At 28.0% G+C, this 18,073-nt stretch overlaps 1 protein-coding gene across 3 annotated transcripts; it reads right to left on the bottom strand.

Annotated features, from left to right (window-relative positions):
• Positions 1-11,976: 11,976 nt before the first annotated feature.
• LOC129304064 (uncharacterized) lies at positions 11,977-16,763 on the bottom strand. 3 transcript variants are annotated; one of them, XM_054943693.1, is made up of 9 exons: positions 16,605-16,763; positions 16,100-16,237; positions 14,800-14,902; positions 14,575-14,634; positions 14,197-14,259; positions 13,877-14,077; positions 13,675-13,786; positions 13,094-13,308; positions 11,977-12,369 (listed from the first exon to the last, which is right to left on the bottom strand). In XM_054943693.1, the coding sequence occupies exons 2-9, from the start codon at positions 16,204-16,206 to the stop codon at positions 12,277-12,279; spliced, it is 954 nt and encodes a 317-aa protein (XP_054799668.1). In that variant the 5' UTR covers positions 16,207-16,237; positions 16,605-16,763; the 3' UTR covers positions 11,977-12,276. The 3 variants fall into 3 exon arrangements, with proteins under 3 accessions (XP_054799668.1, XP_054799671.1, XP_054799670.1); XM_054943696.1 differs by having other exon boundaries at positions 16,610-16,754; XM_054943695.1 differs by having other exon boundaries at positions 16,500-16,651.
• Between the last annotated feature and the right edge of the window lie 1,310 nt (positions 16,764-18,073).

Raw genomic sequence — 18,073 nt, 5'->3', positions numbered from 1 at the left:
ATTGATTCAAACAAATAGAGAGGATTTGGTTTTAAATATTATAGTACAAATTTACATTGGTCATGAAGATCTAAATAATTTTTTTAATTTATATTTATTTAGAAATATATTTTCTAATATATAACATTTTATTCTACTTATTAACAATTGTTTAAAAGTAAAATTGAAATAAAGTAATAATAATTTATCTTTCTCTGTAAATTGATTTATAAAAGAAAGACTATGGAGTACCTTTAATCTTTTAACCTTATACAAGATTTAATGTTGGCCTATAAATTTTTTAAAGTGTCTTTTTAATCCTTTAATTCTTATATAGTTAGTTTCATTAACAAAAAGTTCTTACATTTAACTTTTAAATATTAACAAAATGTTCTTAAACGTTGATATATAAGTTTAAGTTTTTTTTTTAAATAACCATGATTGATAAAAATTAATCATAAAAAAACTAATGATGTTAAGGTTAGATGGTTGAAAAGATGCTTTATAAAATTAATGGATCAAAATAAAATTTTATATAAAGTTAGAGAATTAAAAGTACACTCTAACCTTAAAAAAACTATCAATTTGTTTTAAAAAAATAGATAACTTATATATAGAATTGATTAAGAATAATCATATGTGAAATTAAAAATTTGGACTAAATTATCCATATGATTAATAAAAAATTTATAATATAAATAAACATTGACTTAATGAGAAATAATTTGAAAAATTTTGTAATTTTACTTATAAACAAAAACAAATAAATACATGATAATTTCTTTTATATTAAAAAGTTGATAGAGTTCTAAGGTTTTCAAATTTCAAGCTAGTTTATGCAAACTGACAATGAGCAAGTTCATAACGTACTCACTTGTATCCTGAGCTCATTAAGTTCCAAAAAGTTTGCCTTTATTCATAATCACTTTGCATCTTACTATGCCGTTTTATAAAATATAAGGAAATTTTCAAAACACACGTATGGAAGAAAAAAATTACTAAAACTTGGGTGATTTATAAATTTTTTTTCTCATTCCTACCCTAAATTAAATGCTAAGAGTGTTTTAAATTTCAAAAAGTGGGATATCTTCTATAAGGGTAATTTTGACAATATACTTTAATTACATATAAAAATATGCTATAATAAAAATTATTCTTGAGAACAAAACAAATCTTAAAACTGATGAGACTTATAATATGGATGAAGAGAGTGAATAATTATTACAATATATAATTACATAATTAAAATAATATATGTATGTATGTATGTATAGCAACTTATTTATTTAAATATAACCCAGATCATACTTGTTAAAAAATATATTCATCTATATCCACAACTCACTCATCCTATCTTTATTTCAATTTATTTAATTTCACTATCAAATTCTTGTTTATAATCTGTTATAAATTCTTGTTTATAGTATAATTTGTTATAAATTTTATATTTACTTTTTGATGAATTATAATTTTTTATTTAATATTAATATTAGCGTTGATTGCATTGAATTCAAAGTAATATATTTTTAATCCAATTAAATCAATATAAGTAGAGTTTAATGTGCTAATAATATTATTAATAAGAGTTTGTTATAGAATAAATAATAAATAAAAGATTCACATGTCTTGATTAAATTAAAAATAGGCATTTTAAATATACAATACTAAGTATATAAATTTTCCCCTCTCAAAATTGAGTTTGGATGAATTTGATAAGCGGGAGAACCGTTTTTTTAAAATATCTTATATTCATAAACCTTGAATGTAATATTTTACTCTATTTCAAATTTTCAACTTGAATTTCTTGTTCCAATAGAGCGGTAGGTTTTTATAATAACGTTATATTAAGAGGACTTGAATTTACCCTATTTATCAAATGACTTAAAGTTGGTAGTTTAGAAATCTTCATTTGTTAACAGGTTTCTTAATTGAAATATGACAAAAATATAATGAGGATGTATGCACCTCTCCAATCAGTCAAAAATAAAAAATCTATTACATGAGACAAAATTTTCTATGACATTTGTTTCTCAATCACTATACAAGACATGAATTGAATGAAGATGCTTTAGGTTAGGAATATGGCTGCTAAGCACTGATAATTATTTGTTTTCTTTTTCCTTCCAACGTTCATTTGCATTTTTATTAACAATTATCTATTTATAATCTATATTTTATAGCCGATCTCAACGCATGATAAAAGAGAAGGATTGTGTTAAATCCTTAACAACTAACATAAAAGCCCTATCAAATCTCACATGAATATAAATAATATCTCATTTAATTTATGTAACTGACTTTACTAGTGGAAAAGGATTGTTATTGTCATAATACCTATAGCTAAAAAAAAACAAGTACATTACAATTTATTTTCATTTTATGTGTTATCAATTTGTTCCTTTGCTACCAAAAGTATAGAGTAGCATTTTTAGTTATTACTCTCCATATTTTATTAGCAACAATTGTCACATGATAATCAGTGTCAAGAACTAGAATGAGTTATTCATTGTTGTTATACACTCTTTACCTATATAAGTTGTATATTTGGAACCAATTAAAGTTATCTCCTAAACAAATTATCTATAAAAAATAAATATTTTTCATAGTAATTAGTGCAATGGAATACACATATACACAACTTACATATATTCTTTTATTCCACATGATTTATTAGAGTAAATAATTTTGCAGCAAAATGGGCCTTATTCTATATTCTAATTAAATAATTAGCATAAGAAACTTGACTTTACCGACAGATCATGCATAAAAAAGCATTTTAAATCAACTTAAAAAATTTAATCCTCAAATTTGCACCATTTTAAAAGACAACCGCATGTTTTATTAGAATAAATAATATTTTTTCAGCAAAATGGGTCAATTCTTTTTTGGAATTAAATATTTAACGTAAGCAACCTTTTCGGCCAACAGTTTAACGTAATAAACTTGATTTTCCATATACCATGCATAAAAAATATTTTACATCAATTTAAAAAAATTAATACTCAAAATTGCCCCAATTTCTTAAAAATATATATCTTGAAGCAATGTATTATTACGAAATTAAAATAAATGTAGTAAATTTGACTTTTGTGGCCAATGATTATTTGGGTATGCCTGAATTGTGATCAAACATTTCGTGTCATCGAAGTGGGCTGTCAAGTATATCATGCTATCATTTTTAAATACAAAGAAAGCAACATTGACTTGAAAAGAATACTTGAATAAAAAATTTTAAAAGATTAAAAGGGTAAATTTAACCCGAAAGTTTTTCATCAATTTGCAAATAATATCTTTAACTTTTTGATTGACATAAATTATCCTAAAAGTTTGAAAATGGGGCAATTTCACTCTGGGTGACAACCAGTGATTGTTAGTTGAAAAATTCTAATGAGGTTAAAGAGTAATTTTGCTCAGAAATTTTTTTGAATAAATAATTGATTAGTACAATATTTTTTGGTTATTAAGATTTAATTAAAAAGAAAAATCTTACAACTCATTATTAACGTTCAAAAGGGGTTCATATTTCTAAATTTTAATAAAGAGGTTTTACACAAGATTACTTGGACACCAATCAACTCTACCCAAAGCACTCCATAGAATCTCCTTGGGGCAAAGTTTAGACCTGCTCTTATTTTGCTCACGAGTAAGTCCCAACATATGTCCATGAGCAAACTCAAGTTACACAAGTTTAACTGTGAGCAAATACAAACTTTTTTAAATCCACCCATGAGAAACATAGACTAGCTTGAATTATGACTCATAGGCATTCAATATAATTCAATCCAATATATTCTTTTGATTTTATGTTATAACATTTTTTGAAATGATCAATTTAAACACATACCCATGCACTCAATTGCCAAAATAAGGTTTGAATCATGGGGCTCATGGCCATAGGGACATGGCATTGCTACTAAGGCAACTTGTCATTGGCAAGTTTATACAACATATTACTGGATCATTATTCTAATTTGGATGGGGTCCAAGGCCAAACAAATTCAAAAAGATTGAACTAAAAGTTTAAAATAGTAATTATTTCTTTAAACAAACCTTTGAGACAAAATTTTCCTATAATTTTCAAAAATATCAGTCAATGTCTATCAAATATTACTGTATGATAACATTGTATTATTTTTTAAACTTTTAAAATAATATTGTATTAATTAAAAATTAAAAATATTAGTTGCATCAAGTAAAAAACTTATAAGACAAATTTTTCTTTTATCTTTAATTTTAAATAATATTTTTTGTACTTTAAAATCAAATATTTTAACATTGGTAGTTGAGCTTTCTGCCTGAAGAGAGTTCTTTTTATTAATTGTCAACAAGCCAAACAAAATGTCACATTCAAAAGGTCAAAAATTAGGCTCTAATTTAATGATTGAAAGCAATAAAATTCAAGCTTCAATTAGTTTTTCTCGTTTTACACGCTTGACAGGGGGAACAAAGCTAGGAAAAAGTGGCCCCCCAATCAGTAAATGTCAATGATATAAGGATGAGTTAGAGTATAGAATATATTCCTCTTATTTAATTTATAAATTATTTTTAATATATTTTATAAGTATATAAAAAATAAAATTTATTAATTTTATTTTAAAATTTAATAAATTTTAAATTTTATTCTTATTAAATATATATACTTTAATAATATATTTTCTCTCTCTAATATTTAATGGAGGATAAAAAAATTTATAATAAAAAAATTAATGATGTAACTTATAAATATGATTAAAAAATTTTTTCCCTCTCTTTTCTATAAATAAAATTAGAGGGAATATATGTTAAAAACTCAAAAACTTGTGCAATAAATTTTTTTTTTGGGGGGTACCAACATGTTAGAACTTAGAAGTACCAAAATACACATCCGATTCGTTATTTTTAATTAAATATTTAATATGAGAAACTTGATTTCACCCATATAGGTCATTCACAAAGGAATATTTTACATTAATTTCATAAATTAATTCTCAAAATCTAATTAAATGATAACCACTTTATAACAAAATTCTTAATATAATCAATTGATACATTATGCAAAAATAAAACCATTTTTATGTTTTACTTTATCACTTTATAATGTTCACTAACTTTTTTAAATTATGCATCTACTTAAAAAATTGACTTCAACTCGTGCAACCCTCCATTGCAATATCTTGAACAAAAATAGTAAATAGATAGTATAATAATAATATTTAGTGAAATATTTATATGCCTACCTTTATATATTTAATATACTATCATCCAATCTAATTAAAATAAATAAATTTTAGGGTGTTAATAATATTAATAACAAGATTTTATTATAATATAAATAATCTATAAAAATCCATATGCTTGATCTTAATTAGAAGTAGGTGCCTTAATTAAATGGTGTTGGGTTTGATTGGTTAAAGGAATCAAATAATCTTAAGGTCTCAAGTTAAAAGTCATATGATATGCAAAAAACGCTAAAAGTATCCTTAAAATACTTATGAATTCGTTAATAATAATAATTATTCTTTAAATATATAAAGTTAAGTACTCATTACATTCATAATTATAAGGAATTTATTTAAAGATATCATGTTTAAAAACATAAAGTATTTTAGTACCGTTTAGGATTGGCTTTTTTTTTTTTTTAAACCAACGTACCTTTTAGGATTGGTTGATGAGGTTTTTTTAAAAAATGAATATTTGAAATTAAGAAATTTTCATATTTTTGTTGTTGTGCGTATGTATTCTTTTATTGGCAGTTTTTTTTTTTAAACCTTTCCTAACCATGGTTCTAATCTTCATTCACTGATTTGAAATAACTTTCATATTTATTTCTGATTAAAATATTCCATTAAATAAGAATAAATATAAAATTGATACTCCCCATGTTCAAAAATATAAGACATTTTTTAAGGAGTTGGATATTAAAAAATGTAAGGCATTTTTAATCTTTTAAAATGTAATTATTGTCTTTTTTTAAATGCCTCTATTACTTTATATTTATTATAAGGTAATAAGAGTGAATATAAAAAGATAGAATTAGTTTGAAAGTGAGTAATTATTTTATTGAGGGTAAGATTTAATTAAAAAAGTTTTATATTTTTAATGGAAGGAGTAACTTTTTATGATGAACTATTTTCATGAACATAAAAAGATAAAGAAAAATGCTTTAAAATTTTGAAAAGAGAAAGGGTATAAGCTTTTTCCTAATATTTAATCATTGCACAGAATTTTAAAACTCTGTTGAGCTATTAAATAAAATTAAATTATACTAACAGCCATATTATACTTGTTCTAATATTACATTTCCCTCATGCCAAATTTTTTTTTTTACATTTCCCTCTTTATTATATTTCTATATATATATATATATATATTTAATTTTTTACAAATAAAATTATATTAAAAAAATATATTTTTGAAAAAATTATATTTATATTTTTTAAAAAATTATAAAGTGTATTTAATAAAGTGCGCTTAAATTTATTTTAAAAAAGAATCTTATAAATTAGGGTGAAAAAAGAAACATAAAGATTAAAAACAAGTACTCCCTCTATCTCAAATTATAAGATACTTTTAAAGAAGATCTAACGTTTCAAAATATAACACACTTTGATAAAAATAATGTTTCATTAATGATACTTTTTTAATATTACATTTTTCATATATTCTCTCTCTTTAATATTCTTTCATTGATAAAATATTAAATAAAGAGTATTTTTTAAAATTTTATATTTTAATTTTGAAAAAGTAAGATAATAAAGTGTATTTAATAAAACTTTATTGATATGTGAGATTTTATTTAAAAGTATTTTATAATTGGGACGGAATGAATATTTTTTATCTCCTCATTAGAAACTGAAAAGAAAGACATATTTGAAATAAAATAATTAATGTTATACAAACTCTTACAAATTAACTAAGCGTTAAAGAATTATTGTGTTTATGGTAAACAATTGAAAGTTCGACGTTCCAATGAGAAGATGAGATTGGGTTTAAATGTTGAGGGGCCAGAACCGACAGAACGTTAGCTCCTTAGTGGGTGGAGAATTTCAAAAAGGATTATGGGGCCATCAAATTAATTACTTTATTTCTGATTAAAAATAAATCAATGCAATGTTTTTCCATTTTCAATGAATCCTTCCGCCAAGTATAATTTAAATATTTTCCAAAATTCACTTGAAAAGTTTTAAATTATAGTACTAACTATTTATTAAATTTATTTATATTATTGAATTCTATTAGTTTGGAAAACCTATGGTTTTAAATAATTTTATATTCACTTTTTAGCATTTTAATTTTTACATAAAACTTAATAATAAATTTAATCCTTAAAATAATTATAAATTTAGAAATTATTTCACCTATATGTTTTAATGTCTGAATCATTTATCCCTTTTTAATTGAATAACATAATTGCATTTCATAGATGGCCGAAAAAAATTGCGCTACACGTATACATACATCCTGTCCAGTGGCATAAATGTAGTTAAGAGAATAACTATTAATATAAAATACAAAATATAGTGAAATATATTATTTATAAAATATAAATAGTGCGGCACATTTCTCAAATTTCAAAAATTCAAACCATTCACATATAACAATTAGTGAAAAATAGAAAAATAACAATTTACCAGTTAAGGAATATATTGTCACTTTAATCCCATGAATTTAATAAATTACATTCCTAAAAGGTTAAAATCAACAATTTCGCGTGAATTTACCAGTAAGTAACTCCTAGGTCATTCCTAAAATTATTATGAACACAAAATTATTCGTAAAACTAAATTACCAATATCTTTCTTAGTTGGTGTTGAAATTGCCACTTTTCTTTAAAAATAGGAAAAAAATTAATTTACAGGTCTTTATAATTTTTTTATTTTAAATTATGTCCTCATAATTTAATTTATTTTAATCAAACCTTTATAGTTAGATCCATTATATTTATTAAAACTCAAAAACTCTTATAATTAAATATATTAGATTTATTAAAATTCAAAATTCATATAATTAGGTTGTATCATCTAAATATTGTTTATATATCTAGAATTTTCATAAAAATTCAACATTAATGTAAACATGATATTATATCAAATTTTCTATAAACTATAAAAATATTTTTGTTTTGAGAAAATTAATCCTTCATTTATAATAATTTTAATTTTAAGGGATTAATAAACTACTCCCTCCCTTTCAAATTACAAAATACTTTTAGATAAAATTATACATACCAATAAAACTCATTAAATACACATTGTTGTTTTATTTTTTTGAAATAAAAGTACAAACTTTCAAAAATACCTTTCATTTAATACTCCATTTATAAAAAATATTAAAAAAATAATATAATGGGAAAGGTAATATTATAAAAGCATCATTAACCAAACTTTATTTTTGTCAAAGTGTCTCATATTTTGAGACGTCAAATCTCTTACAAAAGTGTATTATAATTTAGGATAAAAATAGTATAAAAACTTGATTAATTTTTTCTTAAAAATATTTCAGTGCACTACTTAGCAAAAACAATAAATTTCAAGTCTACCAAAAAAGTCTCTCCACTAATTGATTGATAGTTGGATCCCCAAAACATGCAGTAAGAGAGATGCTTGGCTATATGTATAAAAGAAGTATTGTTTTTCTTAATGAAGAAATATCCATTACTCAAGAGAGTAACAACGCGTCCTAATCAGAAGCTAAGTCAACACTTTTCTTCATCCACCACCTTCCTACAATAATGTGGAGGTTAAACAAAATTGTAGGTAACACCAATCCAGTTAAATGCATTAGAATAGTGGCTAAATAATGAGCATAAAAATTGGCTTCATTGATATTGTTGAGACATGTAAGAGTGACTTCATGGATCTCTATAACTTAAAAAGAGATTATTAGTCTTTGATCATACACCAAAGAATACCTAGGCCCAAAACACGTTTCACCAGAAAATGAAGTATGGCATCTATTAATAATAGGTGGGTATATTTTTTCCCAATATACATAAATGTTTTTATTGACTTTATTATTTGTGGCTTATTTTCTCATCTTCTTAATTAATCATCTTTCTCAAAATTTTCTTGTGTTTACCCTTTTCACTCGTACCGCCATTTATGGTCTTAGACTACTATAATCTGAACCCTCGTTATGTGAAATTGATATTATCAATGATGATATTATTGATATATATGATGTCTTCGCATTATATAAATGTTTGTGTAAGTGTTTTGAATTTAAATATTTTTAAAATTGTTTTCTTTTTTGAAACAACTTAAAGCTGTTTTTATTTTCATTTTTTTATTTTTAAATTACATTATATTTGACTAATGTAAATTATCTTTAATTATAGTGAACTACTATATATCTTAGACCATCATCATTAGCTGTTGATGACCACCACTATTGGTCTTTTTTAACTTTAAATTTTTTTTTTAAATTAACATAATTAAATGGAATTTTTTAATAATTTTTAAAAATTAGTTTGCAAAATAATTTCTAAACACAGAAAAGAAAAAAACCAAACAAGTCCTTATTTTTTTGTTTCTTTTGACAAAAAAAAAGCTCTTGTTTCTTTTTTTTATAATTAAAAAACTCTTGTTTCTTATTTTTCCCTGTGCAATATTAATGATAATTTTAAAAGAGTGGCAAATACAAGTCTCATCTAACCAATAAATATATGCTATCAGCGTGTTTCCTCAGAGAATTTAACTAACAAAGTTGTTTTCTTAATTTCTTGACTATTCTCAAAAATTTCTGTCATGAAAATGCTAAAAGAAATAAAGAAGAAGTGATGAAAAATACTTCTCACCCCTTTTATGAGAAGTTAAATTTCACAAGGTTAGAGTAAAAAATTGAAATTTTCACACGCGAGAATTCACTGTCAGAATTGTTATATGCCAACTAATATTTGAAGATGATTTTTTTTCCCCAAAAAAAGTATTTTCCTCTATTTATAATATTCTTCAAATCCAAAATCTTGTCTAAAGAAAGAACAGGGAGCCAAATGTCCAGAACCCAAGTGTCATTTGGTGGTCCCAAACGTTTGATTCTACACGTGTGCATGCTCGGTAAGAGGGGGAAAAAAATTCTTCATTTTCTATCACACAAAAAATAACTAAAATATTTATTTATTGGATTCTCGTTAAAGCTTTTTATCATTAATTTTATTTTCTTCTTCTTATTCAAGGAAAATTATTTTTAAATTTTTTGTGCCAGAAAATTATTTTTAAATTGAAAAAATTATTTTTTTTATTTTCATTGCTTTTCCAACAGCTTCCATCCTTCATATCAAGCAATTCCTTAAAAATAACTCAAAGAATAAATAGTTTCAGTTTTTAATAATAACATATAGATGTTTGATACGATAATATCCAATGTAAAATTTATGGACCCTTATTATGATAAATTTCCTTTATAAAGCCTTAAATGTCATTCTTCCTGATTTCTTTTGTGTTTTATTTAAGGAATTTCAATTTCTTGGTATGCTATCGGATAGAGTGAGTATTCTTGATCACCTACATGCATAGTATTGAAAACCAGGTTAATATGAATCCATAAAATATTAAACTAGTACCTTAACTAAAATGAAATATTTTGTTCATGACCAGTTTAATTATGATTTAAGTACAGTTTTAACAATTAATTCTTAAATCAATAGTGGCTTAATTAGTTTAATAATTAATCTAGTTTTGATTACCTTACTTAAATGTGAAGGTATGAGATCCTATAATTATGTAATCAAACAGCTTACCCGTAGGCTTTTTGTTAAAAATGGGAAAAATTCTAATATTGTAATAATTGTCACGGCAACAATTGTCACGTGGCTAGGCCCCATCCTATTATGGTCTGGATATTAGTGAGATATGTGTGTTTGTGATGACTAAATAAATATAATACTTCCTTCATTCAAAAATATAAAATATTTTTAATCAAATCTCACTCCTAATAAATTAATTATCTATTTTTTAATTAACTCTATCTTTTTATATTTACCTCTATTAAACATCTTATAATAAATATAAAGTCATTATCAATAAAGGTATTGTTGGAAAAAAGAGAGAGCAATGATTACACTTTAAAAGATTAAAAATACCTTATATTTTTAAACATTCAACTCCTCAAAAAATACTTTATATTTTTTAACAGGAGGAGTACTTCATCTAATCCTCAATGTAAAAACCTTTTAATCAAATCACGTGAATTAAGGTGGGAATTTAAAAAAATAAAATGAGAAAATTATATTTAGATTCCCATAATACAGTTAAATATCATAACATCTACAGATACAATGAGAGAACTAAATAACAAGTATTGTAAGAACTTGATTATGATTCTCCCAAATAATAAAATTGGCTGACAATCTTAACTTATATATATATATATATATATATATATATATAATGCCTTAATTCTCTATGGAAATGGAAAGGTGTCCAGAGAATTAGAGTTTTTCTTTGGATTATGCCTACAAATGCAAGACGTGGCAAATGGGTAGAGCTCATAACTCGAGTCAAGCTTAACAAGCCAACTCAAATAAACTTAAAAAATTTCTTGACCGAGCTTAAAGATTTAGGAAATTCCTGACATATTTGAGTTTGTGAGACAATTTAAATGTCATACAAGATTTTGACTACCCACCAAAAAAAAAAAAAAACCGTGGTGAAATAAACTTTTCACTAAAAGCCTCCCTGAATGGGTTTATCTCATTGTGAAAAAAACAGCTTGCCATTAATCGTAGTTAAACTGGACTTTGCTGTATGGAAATTTTGGAATCGGAGAAATATGCAAGTCTTGCAGGATGGATCTGTAAAACACACAGCAGAAACTCATTTTCGCTCCTTGATAATTGCTCCAGAGCTTAACATTGCAAAACAAGTGTTTAATTGCAAAAGTCATTTTACATGTCACCTCAACTGCGGGTAGCAGTTAGCCCATATTACCAGTTCTAAACGTGGTTGACTTGTGATAAACCTCATGTGAAGTGTAGTTAAGTACAAGTGAAAACAAATCATAAAGCAATTGCGTAGAAGACACAAGCTCAATTTGGTAAATTAAATTGAACTATCAAAATGCGTTTCAAATTTCTTCTTGCTACAAAAAGTTCATAACCCGCAGTACATGTTCATAACTGAAACCTAGATTGGATTCTATATACCGGATGCAAATTATTTGATTATTTAACCACATAACAGAATCCCAGGTATAAATCAATAATGACACAAGATTGAAACTTAAACCAGACCACTCTAACAGGAAGATCTAATATAATATTAAAACAGTACCCCAGCAGAGCCAAGTTCGCAACCATTATCACCTTGAACAGAGAGCAGATCATGACTCCTGTGGCGTCTCAAATCTTGTTGGTGTGTCAATTCCCATCATACAGCAAAGACCAGATATCAAAATTATGAGCAAAACTATCCCCTGGATCATGGCAAGATGCGTTGATATTAGAACACCACAAGACATAGTGCAACATATCCAAGACCTTCGTCAGATAAAAGTTGTTAAAATAAGAAAAAAATTATTGAAGCCCCCTTGTAATCAACCCTCCTCCAGGAGGCTGTTACACACACACCATGTATGAGGGCGTGAACACAAAAGAAAGAATAAAGTGAAAACAAAATCATAAGTTGAAACGAACCAGAAAACCCAACAGTGCACGAAAAAGACTTTGAGATGAAACCAATAGACCAGGAAAATGGGAAAAGTGAAACATACATGCCATGACACAGCTAATCTCCAAAAACAAATCTTGGCCAGATTCTACAATTCTATACTTAATTTAGGAGTTTTCAGCAATTGAAGATTCTTTATAAAATTGGCTTGCTCAAGGAAATTGCATTGAATAGATCCTATACTGGAATTCTAAATTTCAATTCTATGCTCTCCACATGTTCCATAGGAACCTTGAATATTTGTATAGACAAGAAAGATAATTTTGGCCTTGAATACATAGCAAGAGAGATATGGAGTAAGGAAAATCTCAGATAAAGGGGAAAGAAATAAGTATGACAAAATCAAGAACAAAAATAAGCAGCAGATCCGCATAACAAATATGAGTATGTTCATAGAGAATGAAACATCATCTGGTAGCCCCAAGTAATCAACCTGTAGCACATGTAAAAAATGAGCAATAAGGCCTTACCACAAACAGTCCCTCCAGAAGCGATGATTTAATCTGGCAGACTTCATCACAGATTGTAACATTTGATGCATTATTCACTGAGGTGCTTTCTGCAAGAAATCTTTGTAGTTCCCTGTAAGGATACTGGATTGACCTGGACGGGTCTGACACATAGAGTACTGAGTATTTTGCTCCAGACTTCTCCACAGAACTGAGAAACTCAGATACGATTTTGCCTGCACATACACACAGAAAATACATATATGTTTCACAGACAATATATACTCCCTCCAGTTCAAAATATAAGCAGTTCTTTTTTTAAAAAAAAAAATTCACATATCAATAAAGTCCCCATTCCCATAAAAACATATATTGTTTTCCCTTTTTACCCCTGGTTCAAATTACCAAAGCACTTTATGATGAGTGAGAGATTCACTTACACAAATATCTAGGTTAATAAGTACAAGGGATAAAATGGTGAAAATTTTGTTCATGTACTAGGTTGCCTATATTTTGAACTAAAGTTAGCTAAAGGGAAATACTTATATTTTGGACTGGAAGGAGTATCTATCAAGTAAACATGTAACTTTGCAGTAGATTACCTTCAGACTGTGCATTGTCAACATTTTCTGAAGGTAAAGAATCTCCATTACAAAAGACAACCAAATCTGTTGCCCCTTTGTGACTATCTTCCATCCTCTTCGTCAGAAAATCCTAACAGTTATAACGGGCAAAAAAGAATCATGTCATCATTATAAGATCCAAAATTCCACAATAAGTGATGCCATATACTTTTGTTATTACTTGAATTGAATGCACAGCAGCATTTTCTCTATGATTTGCATCTTCCAAGGAACAAGATCCAAGGAAAATAACATCATCAATTTCCAAATCATCTCCACATGCTTTAGAAAATCCTAAGACCAACGAATTTTCCAATTTCTCCTCCTCTGATGCTGAGACATAAGGGAATGCCATGGAAAAGTTGGACTTTGTGAAAGAACTCTGCTCAAGAGAAAGGAACGAAGTCAAAGCCAAAATTTGGAACATCAATTCTTTAAGCCTCAGAAGTTGTGTATACTCTACACAAAAACTTGATAGACAGTGTGATGCAATTCTCACACCTTCAGTAATTCTAAAAGAGATGGATCTGCATGTTTGTTGAAGCTTAAATCTGAAGATTGCAGCTGCAAAGGAGAAAAATCAAAGTTAGCATATATAAGGACTGCATTTCATGTGCAACCAATGATAGTTTCAGCAAAGGTTTCTTGAACTTTCACATCCACACGATCATCACATTGATTTGGTAATCATTTATTGTTATATAATGTAACTAAACAAAATGACTCGTTCCAAAATCTAATTTTGAAAGCAGGGCTAACGTGAACCAGTTATTCAATTAATGAAACTCATGGGCAGGAATCCCTAAATCAAATAAACTGGAAACGTAAACATGAAAATATCAACATGAACTATTCAAAGAGATGCTTCAAGAATATTACCGCTTTCCCAACAAAAAGAAGTGCCAAATCCAGAGGTTTCTGCATTTCCTTTCCTTTGCACTATGTGATTCAAAAGAAAGTTAGAACCACTACAGCAACAGCAAAATAAAAAAGAAACTAACAAAATAGCGAAGTATTAGATTGCACTATTCCCTTAAGGAAGAAAATTAAGGAGACATTTAACATGCATAAATAGAAATCAGTCAAGAGAAAGCAGTGAACTACCAGTAAATTTGACCAGCCTGCTTGTGACATAACAGAATTTGCTAGATCTTTTGGAGAAATAATTTGATAATTTACAGTCCCCTCTAGCCCATTGTTTTGAACCCTGTAATGACCAATACAAAAACAATTATCAGTAGTTCTACAAGTTCAGAAATCTTAAACATTAAGAAAGTTTAAAGCTCATCGGCCAAGTTACTTTTTTGCTTCTTTATCCATGTTTCCTTCCCTATTCATTATTATTGCTCCACGCGTAATTTGTGTAAATTCTCTCTGCATAATTATTGCCCAGAAAAGTCCTCTAACCTTCCATTCTTTCCTTCTTTCTTTCTTTCTTTCTTTCTTTCTTTATTTTTTTTTGGACTTACAAACGGCAAGCTAAGCTTGAAAAAGAAGTGAAAACACTTAGAGCCTAAAGGTTATCTTCAAGGTACACGAATAAGCAATCTAACCTTCCATTCTAAACAATACATATTGCTTTCTTACAGATCTAAACAATACTCATAATTTAACACTTGCATAATCTACATATTGTATTTTCTTCGGTTGTCTTTGCAAAACCCACCTCGTGTTTCAAAATATCCTGCTTTGCTACTCGTTGAACAGCAATATCTGACTAATCTTAAATCTAACTAATATCTAAACGTAAATTATATTTCACCTTCTATTATAAACTTTAAATCTTACAAATATGAAACCTGCCTAGGATTTTTCCTACATATACTCCTCTCCCAATCTTCTTGATGCCTTTTGGTACATGGTTTCTCATCCAAACATCTATTAACATTTCCCATACAGCCCTAACTCCCCTCTCTCGATTCATCCCCAGCCACTTGTAACATCTTAGGCCCAACTTGTAGATCCAGTCCCCAACACGAGGCGCCTGAATTTCACCAATTCTTTCTTTCATTTAGCTTTCATAGCTGTACCACCCAGATTTAACCATGAAATCTCTTTCTTCCATCAGATTTACCTCCTATTGTTCAAGCTACCCCACTTATATCTAATGTTTACCCAGGTTTACATTCTTGAACTACTCAGACTTAAATTATGCAACTACTGATTTCGTAGCCATTAACTTCTCGCTTGTTACTAGGGTAATTAGAAAATTAGCCATCTATTTTGTTTCCCTTTAAGAAGCTTCCGGTATGCATAATAGTTCAAGGATTCACCTCAAGCAATGAATTCATCTATAAAAGTACCTCGCACACTATCATATATTTTTACTTATTTCTGAAGAACACAGCTTAACAGTACTAAAAACAGCAAAAAAGAAAAGACGAAACGAAGTAAGTGAGCCCACAAGTCCTGATGGGGCGACCACAGGAATGCAGGCACAGTGGATGGCAAGGCTAACAGCCCGTTTGGAATAAAAGCAACAAGGAGCAAGGTAACCAACGGCACCACCATCGTTGGTACAGCTACTGCGTTTCTCTTTGCCCTGCACCGTAAATTCAAAAAAACAAAAAAAAACGCATCATCAGAAAAATCCCAGATTTTTCAGGCATTAAAAAAAAAATTGAAGTTGTCGAAGAGGTGAAATAACAAGTAGCGCGTCACGCAAATTATACGCACAACTGGAACATTCAAATTCACCATTCTCGACCAATTATCGATCAAAAAATAACCCGAATTTCCGCCACAAAAACAAGGATCGTGCGAGTGAATTTGACAGCAAAAAAAAAAAGATTTAGAGAAAGTACTCGGAGACAGAGAGAAGCTTCTCGGCCAAATATGAATCAGTTAAGGAAATCGAAAGCCAGTAGCCGTTAGACCGATCCTGAAAACAAAGACAGAATGAACGATACCTAACTCAGCCGAGTCACCTGGCCCAGTATTTTCAAGCGAATATGATCTCTGACACAGATTGCTAAGCCGATCCTGGGTGCTGGATCGAGGTGCTCCTCCCAACTTTCCAGATTCGACAGTGCCAATCGTGTTTGTAAATAATAGATAATCGCATGGGATCAGTTGTTTATTTTTTTTTATTTTTTATTTTCTATTTTTTGACGGAGTGGCGATTTTTTATTTTTCACATGTCGTGAAGTTGGGTCATGGGCCTAATAATACGATGCCGAATGAAAAAAGGCCCACGTCCCCCAAGTGAAATCTTCAGCAGGGGTTTCGACAGCCCATCTTGCTCTTTTCTTTTCCTTTTTTAGGATTGTTGGCCCAACCTAAATTGATGGGGCATGATCGGGTCGGAGGGGTGCATACCCAAATCCGTCGTCGAGGTTCAGTCCCCGATAATATAGCTAAAAAGTAAAAGAGGTCTTTTTTTTTTTCATAGGTAAATTTGAAAATAGAGAAGTTGGCCTGCCCTTATGCTAATAAGCCCTTGGAAGTGGAATGGTCGGGAATAGCTCAACATCTTCAACTCAATTTTTTTATGTTCCTCGAAATTAGTTAGTCAATAATATTGAAAAGATTATAATTTGTTCCATTTTTATTCATTTTGCAGTTAGTCCTAGATAATAACTAAATATTTCTGTTCACAATAAAACTCCTAAACAATCAACTTCTTTTACCTCTACGTTGCGTTCCATTACATTTCTACCACATTTCATTAATAAACGTTTCATTTCATTTCATCTTAAATTTGGTAACACATTCCAAGTCAACACAAAGAGTAAACAAATATGGGAATATAGGTGGGTCTCTTCAGTATAATTTATTTACAAACTTCTACTTACCTTGGATCATAAGAATGATATGATTTTTTATTCTTTTAATTGCCTCTTTGTTGGACAACATAGAGGAAGGATAAGCAGCGATGAACCCTCTACTAGGGTTTTGCATCCTCCAATCACCTACACCAAGGAAGATCAAATCCTTCCAACTACGATGCAATCAATTTGCCGGTCTTTCTATGTAGGTCGTGGAAGGACTATCATTTTCCTTAGCTAGTAAAAAAATGGCAAAGAAATGACAAAATGGATAGAAAGGAAGGAAGGAAGTGAAGAAAACTAATTTAAAGACAAAGGCAAAAGCTTCTTGTTGAAATTAGATATAAATTTAATGATGTTATTGGCATGGATATTGATTTGCCTATGGTTACACCTTATAACATCTCAAATTTTAAAATAAAGTTGATTAAGTTAATTAGGAAATTTAAATGACTAATGCAGGCTCTAATCAAACTAATTTGGGCTAGTTGAATGGCTTTTGGGTTCTCTAAGGCCTTATATAAGTTTTATTTCTAACCTTGGATGTTATTAGGCCATAGGCCTAATTTATTGAGTTTAAGTTAAGGTTCTTGAAATATGTCATTCATTGC

Source organism: Prosopis cineraria, unplaced genomic scaffold (assembly GCF_029017545.1).
Source record: "Prosopis cineraria cultivar Desert tree isolate PC_DT_omini unplaced genomic scaffold, ASM2901754v1 PC2, whole genome shotgun sequence".
Taxonomy (NCBI): domain Eukaryota; kingdom Viridiplantae; phylum Streptophyta; class Magnoliopsida; order Fabales; family Fabaceae; genus Prosopis; species Prosopis cineraria.
This window is presented reverse-complemented; position numbering and strand designations above follow the sequence as displayed.

Excerpts from the sequence above, each read along its gene's own strand:
- LOC129304064 (XM_054943693.1), bottom strand. The coding sequence starts at position 16,206 with ATGGTGGTGCCGTTGGTTACCTTGCTCCTTGTTGCTTTTATTCCAAAC. Across the intron at positions 14,903-16,099 it reads TGGTCGCCCCATCAGGACTT|GGTTCAAAACAATGGGCTAG; the intron begins GTGGGCTCACTT and ends TGGTCATTACAG. Across the intron at positions 14,260-14,574 it reads TTCTTTTTGTTGGGAAAGCG|CTGCAATCTTCAGATTTAAG; the intron begins GTAATATTCTTG and ends TCTCCTTTGCAG.